General features: G+C 38.6%; 1 protein-coding gene across 2 annotated transcripts in view; it reads left to right on the forward strand.

The window, feature by feature from the left end:
- The first annotated feature begins 8,841 nt into the window (after window positions 1-8,841).
- The window catches only part of tgfbr3 (transforming growth factor, beta receptor III), a 75,136-nt gene continuing 67,982 nt past the window's right edge, over window positions 8,842-15,995 (forward strand). The window contains exons 1-2 of one of the 2 annotated variants that reach the window (XM_037974097.1): window positions 8,842-9,062; window positions 14,137-14,309. In XM_037974097.1, coding sequence (XP_037830025.1) covers window positions 14,249-14,309 — 61 coding nt within the window. In that variant the 5' untranslated portion in view covers window positions 8,842-9,062; window positions 14,137-14,248. The remainder of the gene's footprint in view (window positions 9,063-14,136; window positions 14,310-15,995) is intronic. The other variant, XM_017425208.3, reaches the window with a different exon arrangement.

Here is a 15,995-nt window from a genome sequence, read left to right on the forward strand (position 1 = left end):
TTAAGTTTTTTTCCTGCTGTCTTAAGGATTTGTTTTAAAGATGTTAGGATTTGTTTTGCTGTTTTTAGGTTCTGTTCTGCTTTTTGGGATGTTTTCAAGGTTCTTTCAGCTATTTTCAGGATTCTTGTGCTGTTTCAAGGATTGTTCTGCAATTTTAAGGATCATTCTGTTATTTTTAAGGATTGTTCTGTTATTTTTAAGGATTATTCTGTTATTTTTAAGCATTTTTCTGCAGTTTTAAGGGTTTGTTCCGCCTAGTTTCAGCTTCAGCAGCTTTCAGTCAAATCATTCAGCAAAAAAGCATTCACACTGCATTTTCGCAGGAAATGCAATTTCTCTAGTTAACTTTTGGAGTCAGTCCCATTCAAAATGGCTGACACAGCTGATAGTCCTTTTGATTGTATTTAGGCTTCTCGTTTTGGTTCCGCTCCCTGTGTTAATCCCACTCTGCCCTCAGTCAGTATTTTCCAGTATCAGCCTGCTGCGCCCATCTAAACCTGTTCCCAGTTTATAATCGATCACCTGTTTCCAACTTCCTCATCAATTCCAGCCTATATATTCTGTTCAACACTTCATCTCTTCTTATTGTCGCTGTGATGTACTGTCCTGGTCATCCTCCTTGTGTTTCCTTGTTTCATGAGTTGTTTTTGCTGCCTCATCAGCATTTTGTTTTTGTAAATAAACCTTTAAGTTGTTCTTAAGCTCCTCATGTAAGCCTGCCTGCATTCCTGGGTTCATCCTCCTCTCTAACTGGGAAAAAGGTTTGACCAAAATGGCAACAACTCCATTTCTTCACATCATAAGATGATCTTAGTTTAACACTCTGGAAGGTAATAAGCATTCTTTCAAGAAATGTTAGGCCTTTGTTCTTCTTAAATTGGGGGTAGGGTGGGGGAACAAAAAAAACAACCCCCCCCCCCCACCAAAAAAAAACAAAAAACACAGTACTTCCACCTAGGAATGTTCCAATCTGACTGCAAGTATTAGGTCAGAGTACCAATCAAAGCGATGTTCATTCACCAGTATTAGAGTAGCTGCCCCACTCTGCTCCCAGTCTTAGTTGCTGACCTACCAGTATTACTGTCAAATGGCAGTCATAATACTGCAGCCCTTGTGATGAACCATGCCAACATGTCTGCACTATTGACGTATTTTAAAATAGGAAACAGCAGCAATTCCGTAACAAGCCACAAAACCGCTAATAAGTTAATACCAATTTAAAGCTTTTTTTTTTTTACATTTCTCTATTTGTGTGATGCATCATCTGGAGGGCTTTTAAAGAAGTGAGTTGTGAATTGTTGTTTTGTTAGCATTGTTCATATTTCAAAAGAAGAAGAAGTATTCCTGAACGGGTGACTGAATTTATTACTCTGGATGACCAACTCACTTTGCCTTTTGGAGCTGTTGGAACCACAGTTATACCCCCCAAAGATAATATAACCAACACAGGGCTGCTCAGATGTATAAAAATGTTTGCTGTCACCAGGCATTTTTTGCCTTGCTGATAATAAACTGTAGCAACTTGTGGAATAAAATGAGCACAGATTTTCTTTACTGCAATGTAGAGCTACTGAGGTGTTAAACACAAGATGGCATTGACCTGAATAACTTTAATGCATTTATGGTATGAAATCTGAAAGCCTGTGCTGTAAACCTCTGTATCATCCATAAGAGGGCAACACAATCTATGAATTTGAAGGAATTGGGGCCTTTCTGGGTGGAGTTTGCATGTTCTCTCTGTGCTTACGTGGGTAATGTTTCTTCCCACAGACCAAAAACATGCATGTGAGGTTAATTGGTAACTCTAAAATTGTCCCTAGGTGTGAGTGAGGGCATGAACGGTTGTATATCTGTATCTGACACTATGATAGACTTGCGACTTGTCCAGGGTGTCCCCTGCGTCCAGTGACTGCTGGAGATAGGCACCAGCTCTACGTGACCCAGACAGGAGAAACAGGTAAATAAGATGTATATATATATTTATCACATATATACATATTATTATACACACACACACACACACACACATATATATATATATATATAAAATATTGTATGTATCACACACAATATTTTCATTTATATGTCCTGATAAGACAGTAATCGATCACTGTAATCCATCATTTAGGGACCCCTAGCCACTGATGGAATGTGAAGATGGTTTAAACTGCTCTTATATTTCTATTCCCATTTATTTCAGCTCTATTCACAGCCCCAGCACAGTGTAAATAAACAAAGTGAAACACTTTAGCAGAGACATGAATATGTATGAGATGTAAAACAATGTGATCCCTTTGAGCATTTCCTTGTCTACTTTCAAAAGCTGCACATCGACGTGTTTTTGTGTGTTTTTCACAACAAAAGTTTCCTTCCCTCTTGTCACAGGTGCCGTCTCATTATCGGTGACTCACTAAGCTGACATTTAGCTCGTACCCAGTCATGCAGGATCTCATTTTCAGTGAAAGTCAGATATCATAGGAAAACTATTCTGCTTCTGTTCAGGAGGGTATGAAGAGACTTCACAAGTCAAAATCATTCCACACACAGATAAGTGCTTGTGATTGGGAGATGAGGGATGATGAAAAAAACAAAAACATAACAAAAATGTCTTATGTGAGCTGTGAAAAGTACATTTTTCATCCCATTGTTCCAAAGTTACAAACATACAGCATTCTATATTTATGTTCTTATGCTCCCTTTTCTTTTTTTTTTTTTTTTTTTTACCTTTTAGCAGGTTCAATGAACTTGGAGGTGGCTAAGTGTTAATGCTAAGTGATAATAATAATGTTACATCCATTACCTCATATATGTTCAGCATTATGCTTGAAAGACATAAATCCACATAACAGAATGCTGTATTATATATTATGGTTGATGTGTTAATTTATTTGTGTATATGACTTACCACACTGTTACACAATCATACTTCCCTTGAATACAATCTGCTGAGTGTGTATTTTACACGAGCCAACACCCAGAATAATTGGGTACAGGTGAAGGTGTCAGTACTGGGTATACAATGTCTTAAAAAAGGGTTCATACCCTTTGAACTTTTCTACATTTTGTCACACAACAACCACAGCCGTCAAAGTATCCTACTCTGATTTTATTTCTGTGCAATTATGCACACAAATTTGTGGATATTTGTGACATATTTGAGACATAATTTTAGGCTTGCAGAAGTTCCAGCTGGATGTCTTTTGGGGTTTGTTTCTACCGGCTTTGAAGATCTAGATATTGACATTTTCATAGTATTTCTTTTTTTTCAAAATTATGGACAAGTGGATAACAATTTTTTTCCAAAATTATACAAATGTGCATGATTCTAATTAAACTGTTGAAATGACATTAAAGAAAGCGATACAATGTCTGATTCAAAAAATATCCTATGTGATTTAAGTGAAAACACAGACAATTTTATTGATGTTACTGAATATTAAACCTGATTTTGCAATTTGTTGAGAGTCCCCAAACTCTCCTCTCTCTTCTGATGTTGCATTTCTGTGTCTTCATTTAAACCAAAAACAAAACAAAGCACCACACCTGCTGCACACAGACATCACTGTTAGTGAAAATCCATGCGTATGGTTTCCTAAACTGAGGGAATGAATTCATTCGACTTCAAGTTTTAAATTTACCCACAATGCCTGGGGGCAGCTGCATCTCAGTCAGATGCGATGGAGAATGTCTGTGTCATGATTTGAGTTTGTCTGTTATTTTTCTGTATATTATGTTGTCATACCTGTTTTCTGTTTTTCTTGTCTTCCTGATTCTGTTTTGTTATGTGTCAGTTTTTCTCAAGTGTTCTTTGTGCTACATACTCACCTGCCCTCAGTTCACTATTCTCCGGTCTGCCTGTCACGCCCACCTCACCTGTTCCTCGTCACGTCCCAGCTGTAGCCCATTTTCCACTCACCCGGTCTCTGTTCATTCATGCCTCGCTGATTCATTCCTTTCCATCCGCTTTGCAATATCCACGCTCCCGTGTTCTTTTTTCACGCCACATTTAAACTGTGTTTTTTTTTGTTACTTAGTTTTTGCTGCCACGTCAGCCTTTAGTTTTTCTTTTTCCTTTGTTCATGAATCAGTTTAATTTTTACCTCGCCATGAGTCTGCATATTGGGTTCACCTCACTCAAACCTAACAGTCTGTGAACAGCAGTTTTCAGGTCTTGCCACAAATTATCAGTATGGACTTTGACTGGTTCATATGAATATGCTTTGAACTGACCCATTCCATTGTAGCTCGGGCTAGATGTTTGGAGAAAGTGAACCAATGTTCCAGTCTGAAGTCTTTTGCAGCCTCTAACAGGTTGATTGTCCTGTATTAAACCCCATCCATATTCCCATCAGCTCTGACCAGCCTCCTGTCTCTGCTGAAGAAAATCATCCCCACAGCATGATGCTGCCACCACCATGTTTCACAAAGGAAATAATGCGTTTGGGGTTCAGAGTGCAGTGTTAGTTTTCTGCCACATATAGTGTTTTGCCTTTAGGCCCAAAAAGTTAACTTTGTTCTCATCTGAGCAGAGCAGCTTCATCCACTCACGTGCTGTGTCTCCTTTTGTGTCAAACTGCAAACAGATTTTTTTTTATAGCTTCTTTCAACAATGACTTTCTTTTTGCCATAAAGGGCAGAATTGTGGAGTTCAGGGCTAATAGTTGTCCTGTGGACAGATTGTTCCACCTGAGCTGTGGATCTCTGCAGCTCCTCTAGAGTTGTCATGAACTTCTTGGCTGCTTCTCAGTTTAATCCTGTCTTTGCCCGGTCTGTCAGTGTAGACAGACAGCAATGTCTTGGCAGGTTTGCAGTTATGTTACTCTTACTATTTTCAGATAATTGATTAAACAGAGCTACATGAGATGTTTAAAGCTTGGGATATTGTTTTATCTGACCTAAACCTGCTTTGAACTTTTCAGCAACTTTATCCATGACTTCTTTGGTGTGTCTTCATGCTGCTGTTTGATCACTAATGTTCTGTAACAAGCCTCTGACATCTTCACAGAACAGCTGGATTTATTCTGAGATTGGTAAATTACACACAGAAAGACACTATATACTGAGGCAACAAATGAGATTGGATTTTAGTTTGGGGTCACAGAGTAAAGTGGGGCAGAATAGAAAAAAAACAGATTTTTCATTGTAAAAAAAATATAAAAATAATTTTCCTTCCACTTTACTATTACACAAAATCCCAGTAAAATACTTTGAAATGTGTGGTTGTAATGTGACAAAATGTGGAAGAATTCAAGAGGTATGAATATTTTTTCAAGGCTCTGTAAAAGATATACCCACCAAAAGCTTAGTCTTATCAGGCAAGAATGAATCGTGGCTGACCTCTTCATGCCAAATTCTGTGTAACAGTAATAATAAACATAATAATCTGTTTAAATTAACATAGCAAAAATTACAGAAGAATTCTGTCTTTGACAGCAGACAGTGTTTCCTGCCTTTTTTCTAAAACTATTTTTATTGTCCTGTTTTTTTTTTTTTTTTGCGTGAAAGACTATTTTTTTTGTTATTGTTTCCATCTCTACCAGTTTTTGTTTCAAAAAGACGACAACAGTGTCCCTATGTGGTGAGTGTATGGTAGGAGTCTTCAGTGCACTCAGACTGAGACAATGTGAAGTTGGTGGGAAGGCCAGATGAGACGGTTTCTCTTGGTGAAAACACAGAGATAGAGAAAGATAAACCAATCTGATAAGGTGAAGTGATGACTTTGCCAACGTGTGATTAGTGCAGCCCACATCAAAATCAGCCAGTTGCCCCTGGCATTACACCAATCGTAGCATGTTATGTACATAACCAATCACAGATATTACTCAGGTTAAGGCCTTTCATTAAGCTTCTCTGTGACTTTGCAGTTCTCATTAACTAGCCATGTAACTGCATATGCAATACTAAATGCAGTCATGTTGCTTGTTATCGCCAGCCTCAGAAGAGTGATCATGTTTCTGCCCCATGTCTGTGGGTGTGTTTGTTTGCTTGTCTGTTAGCAAACTGTTTCATGAACCGCTGGATGAATTTCAATAACTTTTTCAGAAAGTAACAATCACGGCTGCTTCCTGAAAAAATTTCAAAAGGGTGGCCAGATGGGGGCCGATGTCAATCTTGGGGTGGCACATCAAAACCAAAACCCAGAACAAAGTTTGTTATGTTGTTGTCATATATAGGTTATTTGACAAAAACAGCAATATGGGAGTCGCCCGCTAATAAAACATAAGTGCACTTTAGTTTTTGTTGTTGTTTTTACAGTTGATATTACTCATTGAGAAAAGTGCCAACACTACTTAACTGACACAGTGGTAGGATAGGCCTCTTAGGACCAGAAAGTTGCAGGTTTGATTTCCTGCCATATCCATATGTCTTGTTGTTGACACCTAATTCCTAAGTGCTCCCTGGGTGCCTAAATAGCTGCCTACTGCTCCACTTGTCTGTATCTCACATGTGTGATGAGTGAAATGCAGAGAACAAGTTTCATTATTGTAACACATAGCACTTTCTTTCTTTTTTAAGCTTATCTTCTCCTACATTTGTATTTATAAAAAATGATTATGCATATAACCTCCTGAGACCCTGCATCCTAATGTTAAGGACCATGGTTTTAGACCAGCAGTGTGTTCCTTAACCAAGGAGACTAGATTTTAGATTTTAATTTTAGTTTTAAATAAACATACTTATACATTTGAACTCCTATTTGCTCAAAAACAATGTTTTTATGTTCATGAAGTTCTACTAATCCTAAATAGCTAGGGGAAATTTAAAATACACCCCAAACATTGTGCTTGGGACTCAGGAGGATAAAACTGTATGACAGAATTTTTTTTTGTATTACATATGTTATGACTGTTTAATATCAATGGATCATATAGTGGATTTAATTATTATTTTTTTTAAGTAAAAGTTTTGTTAAAATGCAATGCAATTGTTACAATGTTGTTTAAATTTCAAGGCCTAGCATTTCTAAAAGGATAGATCTCACTGGCCACCTTTAAGGGCAGAGTTTTAAACTAAAATCAACTTGTAGCCGTTGTAGACATTTTTTTTTTTCAAACCTTGAAAATCACATAATACGCAATCTCACATGATATTGTATTTCATCTTATTTTATTAGTGCTTGAAGGATATGTTGAGGATGACTCTTAGCAACAGTCACAAGTTTTATCCCGATATCTATAAAAGTGACTGAGTGAAATCTATTTTTGCATTGGCTGATGTGAATTAGTTGCGGCTGCCATCTTGAATTCACTCCAAAAGTTAGTCAGTTGTAAATTCAGTGGTAACTTTCTGAAAGTTTTTTTTTTTTTAAAGTTCTTCTAGTGGTTTATGAGATATGTTGCTTACAGAAACAGAGTTGACTCCAAATAATTAATGCTAAAATTTGAAGCAACAATCTAGCTCAATGACAAGCACTTGGGAGTATGTGTTTGGAATGACTCTCAGCTACTAACACATCAAATTTCAGCACGATATTTGTAAAATTGACTGAATTATAGTCCTTTCTGTCAGGAGGTGTGGAGACAGAGGTGAACCCAGAACGCAGACTCATAGCTGATGAAAACTAATTTATTAACTAAAGAAAACCGTCAAAACAAAAGGGCTGACGTGGCAGCAAAACTAACAACGACAAAATCCAAAACGAGAGTCAGGGCATGGCAAGGAGCAAGACACAAGTAGACAAAACGGAATGATCCAGTAGTGTGTGAGAGAAACGGACAGGTTTTTATAATCAGGAGGTGATTGGAAAGTGGACACAGGTGAAGCAATTAACCAGACTAGAGACAGGTGTAGATGGGCGTGGCAGGAAGGCAAAAGAGTGACTGGGGAGGAGTGAATAGTGACAGCAAACATGAACTGGAAAAACTGAAACAATAACTCAAACCGAAAACAAGACAATAATCAAAACAACAAACTGAAAATACCGAACTATGACACCTTTCTGTGTTTTTTAAGTTCAGTAGGCTGTGGCAGTCATCTTGAGTTGAGTTAGCTCCAAAAGATAATCAGTTATAGGTATAAATCCAATTATTATTTTATGAATGTTTTATTAAAATCCGTCCAGTGTTTTATGAAATATTTTGCTAACACACAAACAGAGCTGACTGCAAGTGGAGTAGTTAAAGGCAAAATTTAAAACAATGATGTTGCCCTTTCTCTTAGTGCACAAAACATGTGTTGGGGATCAGTTTTAGCTACTATGACAACAAAGTTTAGGTTAGTATGTGCAAAATTGAATGATGATTTTTAATGCCAGTTGGCTCCTGCAGCCTTCTTAAATCGAGTTGACTCTAAATGTCAATCAGTTGTAGATGTACATCCACTGATTTCTGCAAGTTTCATTTTTTTTTTCAGCGGTTCATGAGATATTTTGATAACAGACAGACACACAAAGACACACCCAGAAACGGGCAAAACATAACTGTTTTGTAGAAAGAGTGGAGCAAAACTCCAACATAAAACATCACTCCTGTTCACAAAAATATCAAAGTTTCGCCAGGTTTTCAGGTCCTGCACATAGATCTGTTTTGTTTGCAGCAGGATTGTTGCTCAAGTCAGATATGTTTATTAAAGAAATCGCAACTATTTGCAGCCTTCACGCGATAAGGCTGACCTTTCAACCCTGCAGGATGTCGGAGGTTTGAGATGCTTCTGCGCATGCGCCTGAGACATGAGCGCCATGCAGGTAAATGTGATCTAAACTCTGTGTATTCTGTTGATGACGGGCTGTTTAGGAGCGCCCGGAGGGATCACTGTTTGTCCTGCGCAGGTCCGCGCGCTCCGTGCAGCGGACGCTCCTCGCGCTCAGCGGCTCCTCGAGCTCAGCTCGCCCCCTCCCTCCAAGCCCCGCCTCTACGCGAAGCCCAGCAGTGAAAAAAAAAGAAAGAAGAAAATAATAAAAAAGGCAGACAGACGCAAGCAAACTGGTAGGAACTTTAGGCAGGGGCTGTTTGTGTGCTCTCCCTGCAGCGGGCTTCCTCCCAGTTAGTAACGGTCTCAGCTCGAGGCACGGAGGACTTTTAAACTTCACATCAGCGAGTTTGACTTTCCGAGGACACTTCACGGTACGTCCTTCTTCTTCTCCTTCTTCTTCAGTGCTTAACTTCTGATTGGTCTCGTCTCCCAGACCAGTTTGCTTTCTTTTAACGCTGTTAAAACACTGCCGGCGGAGCGGTGAATGTTGTTTTTTCCCAGCTGTAGCTTCATGTAGCTGAACATCTGGCCGTGAATCCGCTGGCATGCAGCTCCGTCCTTCTCTCCTTCGAGCCACGGGATGTTATCTGATTACCTACAGCACGTTATTACGACTGTGTGCTCGTTTAGTGTTTGTTTTGCTTTGTGTATATTTCTGAGACGAGGGCAAAGCAAACTCCGCAGTTAATATTCAGTTAGTGGTCCCTTCAGACAGAAGAGGATGGACGTTTGTCTCCTCTCAGGCAGAGACAGGCAGTCCAAGCTGCTGCTGCTGCTGCTGCTGCTGCTGGTGGTGGTGGTGGGCTGAAACGTCACAGAGCAGCAGCAGCATGGGTACACTGTTGTGGTTAACCACTGGAAACACACACACACACACACACACACACACACACATATATATATATATATATATATATATATATATATATATATATATATATATATATATATATAAATACACAGTGGCTGGTGGTGATATTATGTGATAAAACGTTGCAGTTTGGATTCCAACAACAGAAGCATCCAATTTGAAATAAAGACAACCTGCTATAAATTGACATTTTTCAGCACAAAGACAACCTTAAAACAAACCACCACCAAAACCCAAGCTTCCACAGAGCCTCTGTCAGATGTCCAAAACTTAACATCCCTGCATTAACGGTTTCAACTATAACTATTTCAGATGATCCCCCAGTCAAACAGCTTTGCATAACACTGCACCACACTCCTTGACACAACTACTGATCACACTGATCAAATCAAATCAAACAAGATATTTTTTCCTTTTTTTTAAATTGAAGCCTGCCTTTTTTTAAAAAAAAGGGTTAATGACCACCTCATTAAAGATTTGTTAGCTCCACTTGTTAGCCAGTTTTTTTTTGCTGAAACACGGTCACAGAAAAACCTTCTGTTTTGCTGCTTTTCCTTTTTTGAATATCCTTTGGTCTATCCGCCCCCAACCTTGTCACTTCTGGTTTTTACCCCAAAGACGTTGAGGAAAACGGATGAGAAATTAAATAAAATAATAAAAGATTAAAATATTCCACCTTGTTTATGTTTATCTTGCTTGCCATCGTAACTATGTCAGTCACACACACACATATACTGTATATACATACCTATATATGTACATTATAGATAGATAGATAGATAGATAGATAGATAGATAGATAGATAGATAGATAGAAATGGCTGATGACACAGACGCACTGAGAAGCTAAGCACAAGGAATTTCTAAAGATAAATAACAAAGTTTGAAAATGAAAACACAAGGAACATCATGACAACCCCCCCCCCCCCATTCAGTAAAGGGTTAATACTCACACTACAGTAAAGGGTTAATACTCACACTAAATCTTTCTGTGGGAGGTGTTTCAATTACTTGCATTGTATTTTGTTTAGTAAAATGCAAAAAAAAAAAAGTTAAAAAACTAAATATTGAGTGTGCTTTTTGGTGCTGAATGTATTTTTTTCGGGTTTTGTTCCATAAATACAAAGCTCTTTAAATGTATCAAAGGTGAGAGGGCTGCTTGACTGTGAGCTGCAAAGCCAAATGAACAGTTTTATAGCCTTTTTGCATGTTAAGAACAACGGTGGGGATAAAAAGAAAGAAACAGCAAACCGATTTTAATAGCTCTGGCCTTTCTGATGACAGCCTGGTCCTGACAACATGTAAGTGCAGAATGCATTCTTGGTGACACTTGTGTAAGTCAGGCTTCGACACTGAAGCCGCCACAGGTATGCAGCTTGGTTTCAGCTGTGTTCAGTGCTCCCATTTGGGGCTACGCTCGTTCTGATCGACTTTCCAGATCTCCTTTGGAGCAAAACAGTCATTCACCTTAAACCAAGGTTGAAAAGAAGCCACATAAGGGGTTTTATAGTAGGTGCTGCAGCAAAGCCAGCACAGTGGCAATGAGCTTTAAGAGTGAAACTCTGTCCTTAACTATGAACAGACCTATTAAAGGCCTAGCATTCATGAAAGGGATGCACATCGCCCGTCGCCTTTCATGCCAGAGTTTTAATCTAAGGTTGCGACAGCTCGATGCTCAGTGCCACGGTTCTGCAATCATGAGGCTGCAGGTTTGAGCCCAGGTTGTGTCAGAAAGGGTTAGGGCGAAAAACATTTTTTTAATGCAAGTTTGCTTGCTGTGGAGGGAGCAGCCCAAAGGAAAACAGCACCTGCAAAGTTGTCTGAGTTAAAGCCATTTTTGTGTTTGCTAAGGATGCTTGGCTGGGGTAGCCATCTTGAATTAGATTGTCTCCAGAGGTTGTTCAGTTGTCGATGCACATCCAGTAATTGCTTTCGGAGAGTTTTGTTAAAATCCATCCACTGGTTCATGAGATACTTTGCTTGCGGTACAGACAAACAAACAAACACACACTGGCAAAAACATTATTGTCGCTTCACCTTTGGCGGCTTAAATCCTTCGATATAACAAGAATGCCATTCCTCTCATTTCATTCAAATCTGCTTTTCCCATCTGAAAGGCAGCAGAAGTGAAGAAAACAGTTGTGTTTCTCCTTCCTTTGATTTGGTTTGCTTTTCCCTAAGGTATTGCGCCACAGCTTTCTTTTGTTTAGCCAGTCAAGAGATGAAAGTCAAGGAGAAGCATAACTCAAACCGAGGGCACTCGCTCTCCGTGATGAGCTGAAAGTGGAATATTTGTAAAGATCCTCCTAAATGACTCCCCAGCCCTTCCAGCTGCCATGCAGTGAAAGGCCCTTTTGTTTGATGAGCGCCGTTCGTACCGCAGAGCCACTCACCTTGGCACTTTGTGCATCACTTTCCCCGCGTGCTCTCTGGTTCACCGCGAGTCACAGAGAGAGACACGTGCCTCTTCCCCTGTGCTCGGAGACACGGCCTTTAAGCTGTGAACATGTGGGATTCCTGCCTCAACGCCTTCACAACATGGGTTCACATTTGAGCCTTAGTTGTCTCAAAGGGATCAGATATCACTCAGAGAAAGGGCTCTTGTGTTGACAACATCTTTTTGTAAAAAGAAAAAAATAAGGTTTTGTTTGCGGTGGCAGAATCTGTGAGCCTCAAGTAACTCAGAGTTTAAATTACTGCGTGCCTATTTGCTCCTGAAAACAAGAATAAACACCAGTGAGGTTTTACCCAGATGAAAATTGCTAATGTAGAAGAAAGACTGAGGCCAGTGTTGCTTGTGATCACCCACAATCAAATTGAAAGGCAGTATTGTTTTTGCCCGTGTCTGCATGTGTGTGTTCAATTGACTGTAGCTTGAGCAAAATATCTCTTGAACCAGAGGATGGATTTTAACGTAACTCTCAGAAAGTAATCACTGGATGTACATCTTCAGCTGATTAACGTTTGGCGGCAACCCCATTAAAGATGGAGGCCATCGCCGACTGACCTTAGCAAACACAGAAATGACTATGACTCAGCCAATTTTGAAGATATTGAAGTAATATTTAGTGTGTTAGTTGCTGAGAGTCATTCCCAACAAATACACTGAGCTCTAACTGATCATTCAAGATCTGTTTTTAAAACTTTGGCATTACTAATGAAAGCAACCCTGTCTGTCCGTTAACAAAAAATCTCTTTAACCACTGGACTGATTTTCATGAAACTTAAAGGAGGAAATCATTGGGTTTATATCTATAACTGAATAAATTTTGAAGTCAGTCCAATTCAAGATGGCTGCTACAGCCAATTGACTTTAGGACTCAGAAAAAAAGGTATACCACAGACAATTTTACAAACATTGAGCTAAAATTTGGTGTGGTGGTAGCTGTCCATTGTCCCTAAGACATACTCCAAGCACAATATTTTGCAGAATAGTTTTGAATAAAACTTTAGCATTAACTGTTGGTGCCAGCCCAGTCTGTCTGTCAGCAAAATATCTGATGAACCACTGGACTTTTTTAAGTGAAATGCTCAAAAAGTAATCACTGGATGTACATCTTCAACTGAATAGCTTTTGGAGTCAGTCAATTCAGGATGGACGCCACAGCAAGCTGATCTTAGAAAACACAAACACAGGTATAACTTAGTCAAATCTATATATTTTAGGCTAAAATTTGATGTGGTAGTAGCTGACAATCATTCTTAACATAGGTTTCTAGTGTTGCCAGATCAAGCGAGATGTCGCAATATCGCAAATGTTCTTTACAAAGTTTGACCCAAACAGCAAAAACTTGATCATTTCTCAACATGACATGATCTTAGTTTAAAACTCAGCAATATACTTTTCTTCAAGAAATGCTAGCCATTAAATTTATACATTTTTCTCTCTCTCTCTCTCTCTCTCTCTCTATATATATATATATATATATATATATATATATATATGTATAGAGAGAGATAATATATATATATATATGAAAAGAAAACCAATGTTTTGTAATACTGAGTGTGTATTTTTTGTAAATTTAATGTATGTTTTGTAAATTTATTGTATATTGTTATTATATTTATATATCTTATACTGTCACTGTGGTGTTAAGGGATAGATTGCCAAGGTTTAAGCTTCTGATTGGTAGTGGTGGTGATGATGATATGTGTGTGTGTGTGTGCGTGGGTGGGTAGGTGAGGATGAGGGGGAAGGTATTAGACTGCTTACTTAAGACACCAGTAGTGTGTCCCGGTGTTTCCTAATGCTCTTAGTTATTATGTTTTAATAAACTGTGACATATGCCAAAATGTTTCACACCCCCCACTACAGTCATTCCTGCCCTCTTCACACACTCTGACCTGCGCCTGACTCGGGGAGGTGTTTGCAGCGGGGTTCTGTGAAGCATGCAAGACCCCCAATTAGCCTCCCAAATTAATCCGCTGCTCTGCAAATGGCCACTCCTCTTGTCTCATTTCATCACTCCTACGGTGTATATTAAGCAGAGCTCCACTCCCTGCTGTTTGTCCATACTCAGAGGTAACCTTCTTCTTCTGGCTGACGTCTTTTATTTTTGTTCACTTTGCAGCTGGAGCTTGAAGGTGACTTCCTGTAGAGATTTTGACGCGGAGGAACACCTCTGTGTAAAAAAAAGACCAGTTCACCCACTTACATCATACTGGGAGCTGCAGAATATTCACATGGCTCAAAGATCCCACATTCCTTTGGCACTTCTTGCTATATGCTGCCTGACGTCTGCAGGTGAGTTCATGCTAAGACTAATAAACATGTGATAATAACTGTTACACATGTGGCACTTTTGGTTACATCCTTGCAAATAGTTTTATTAATCAGAGGCAGAAGCAAGCACATGCAACGTCTTAGTCAGCATTTACTGATATTTACTAATCAGTAATTATGTTGTGTTGCTAGGCAATCACTATTTTGCCCGTGCTATGGGATTTTCCATTCTTTTTCCCAGCAATCCTTTCTAGACAGTGCATGTCAGAGTCATGAGTAAGAAGGATTTACATTCAAGGAAGTGCTGACAAGTTTAGTCTCAAAAGAAAAAGACATACTGCCAGTTACTTAAAACTGTGAAACAGGATAAATAAAGAGAGAAAATCTTCATGAAAATGGCTACAGAGGCTATTTTACAATACTTTCACATGTTATACCACGAGAGCTGCAGAAGATGTCAGATATCAATTCACTCTGCTCATCATAGTTACTCAACGAAAATATTGGTTCGTCTAGAGTGATAAATGTGTATGATTTTTTCCACTCCATTAATCTTAAAAAGTGAAGCAACAGTTCAAACAGAGGCAAGTGTGCAGGTTTAAAAGGGCATCAAAAGGTTACACAACACTCAGTCTATAACGAGTCTTCTTTATGTATTATGGATACGAAAGATGGACACATTTTGGCTCAAGGCCGTTGTCAGCAAATAAAAAGACAACCAGGGTGCAAACACCTTTGCACCAACTTTTTGGGTTAAATCCTATGTTCACGACTTAGTACTTTTCGTAGTTTTGTCACTTTGCACCAGTGATTTGGTGGGTTCAGAAAGAAGCTGTTTGTTAAATATCTCTTAATCTCGACTAGAGTCTTTAAACAATCTAGATAAAGTCACTCCAAAATCTTTCTGATCCAGTATTTTCATGTCTTAAATTTAATTATATTGTGTCTAATGATTCATGATTCATGGTAATTCTTTGAAAAAAGGTTTAAATGTATTATTTATTAGGTTGCATCATTCATAGTAGTTCCGGTTATCTACAGAAAGTTTGAAGGTGAAGTGTCGTTTTTTTTACATGACTCATCACTTGAAAGTCCTGTTGTTTATGCTGCATGGATTCAGTTTGTATTAATACCAGTTCAATGTGAGTAACTGACAAATACAAGTTTTCAGTAAGTGGATTCATGGTCATTTACTGAGAGAGACTGATTAAAGATTCATCTAATAGAAGAAAGGTGCCTTTTTTATTCAGTGCAACTTAATGGTACTCATTGCAAAGTACTCTATGAAATTATTCATAAAAAAGCCTTTTCTGAACCATATCATGATGCAGTTTGAAAGAGTTTACTCAGATATATTATTATGCAATTCTAAAATGCAAGTACACACTTAATGTAAACACAGCACTTTTATCTGTATACTTTACTCAACAAATCTGAGCTTAAATATGTACCCATACACCAAAATTGTCAGACTTCTTGATTTTTTTGTGGAACAACAAAGTTATCAACTTGTTAAACTATACCCCCTGCAGAGTTGGATTATTTGTACCAAGCTCTGTGTAAATCTATTCATTTACCAAAATTATTAATGCTGCGGTAGAAGAAAAGTCCATCTAAAGCCACAGTTATTAAGATTCATTTAGTCTTGACCATCTGAACTGAATTTACTGGCTCTGAAAGTTAATAAAACCACTTTGCTTCACATGA

The sequence above is a fragment of the Kryptolebias marmoratus genome, linkage group LG24 (genome assembly GCF_001649575.2).
Source record: "Kryptolebias marmoratus isolate JLee-2015 linkage group LG24, ASM164957v2, whole genome shotgun sequence".
NCBI lineage: Eukaryota > Metazoa > Chordata > Actinopteri > Cyprinodontiformes > Rivulidae > Kryptolebias > Kryptolebias marmoratus.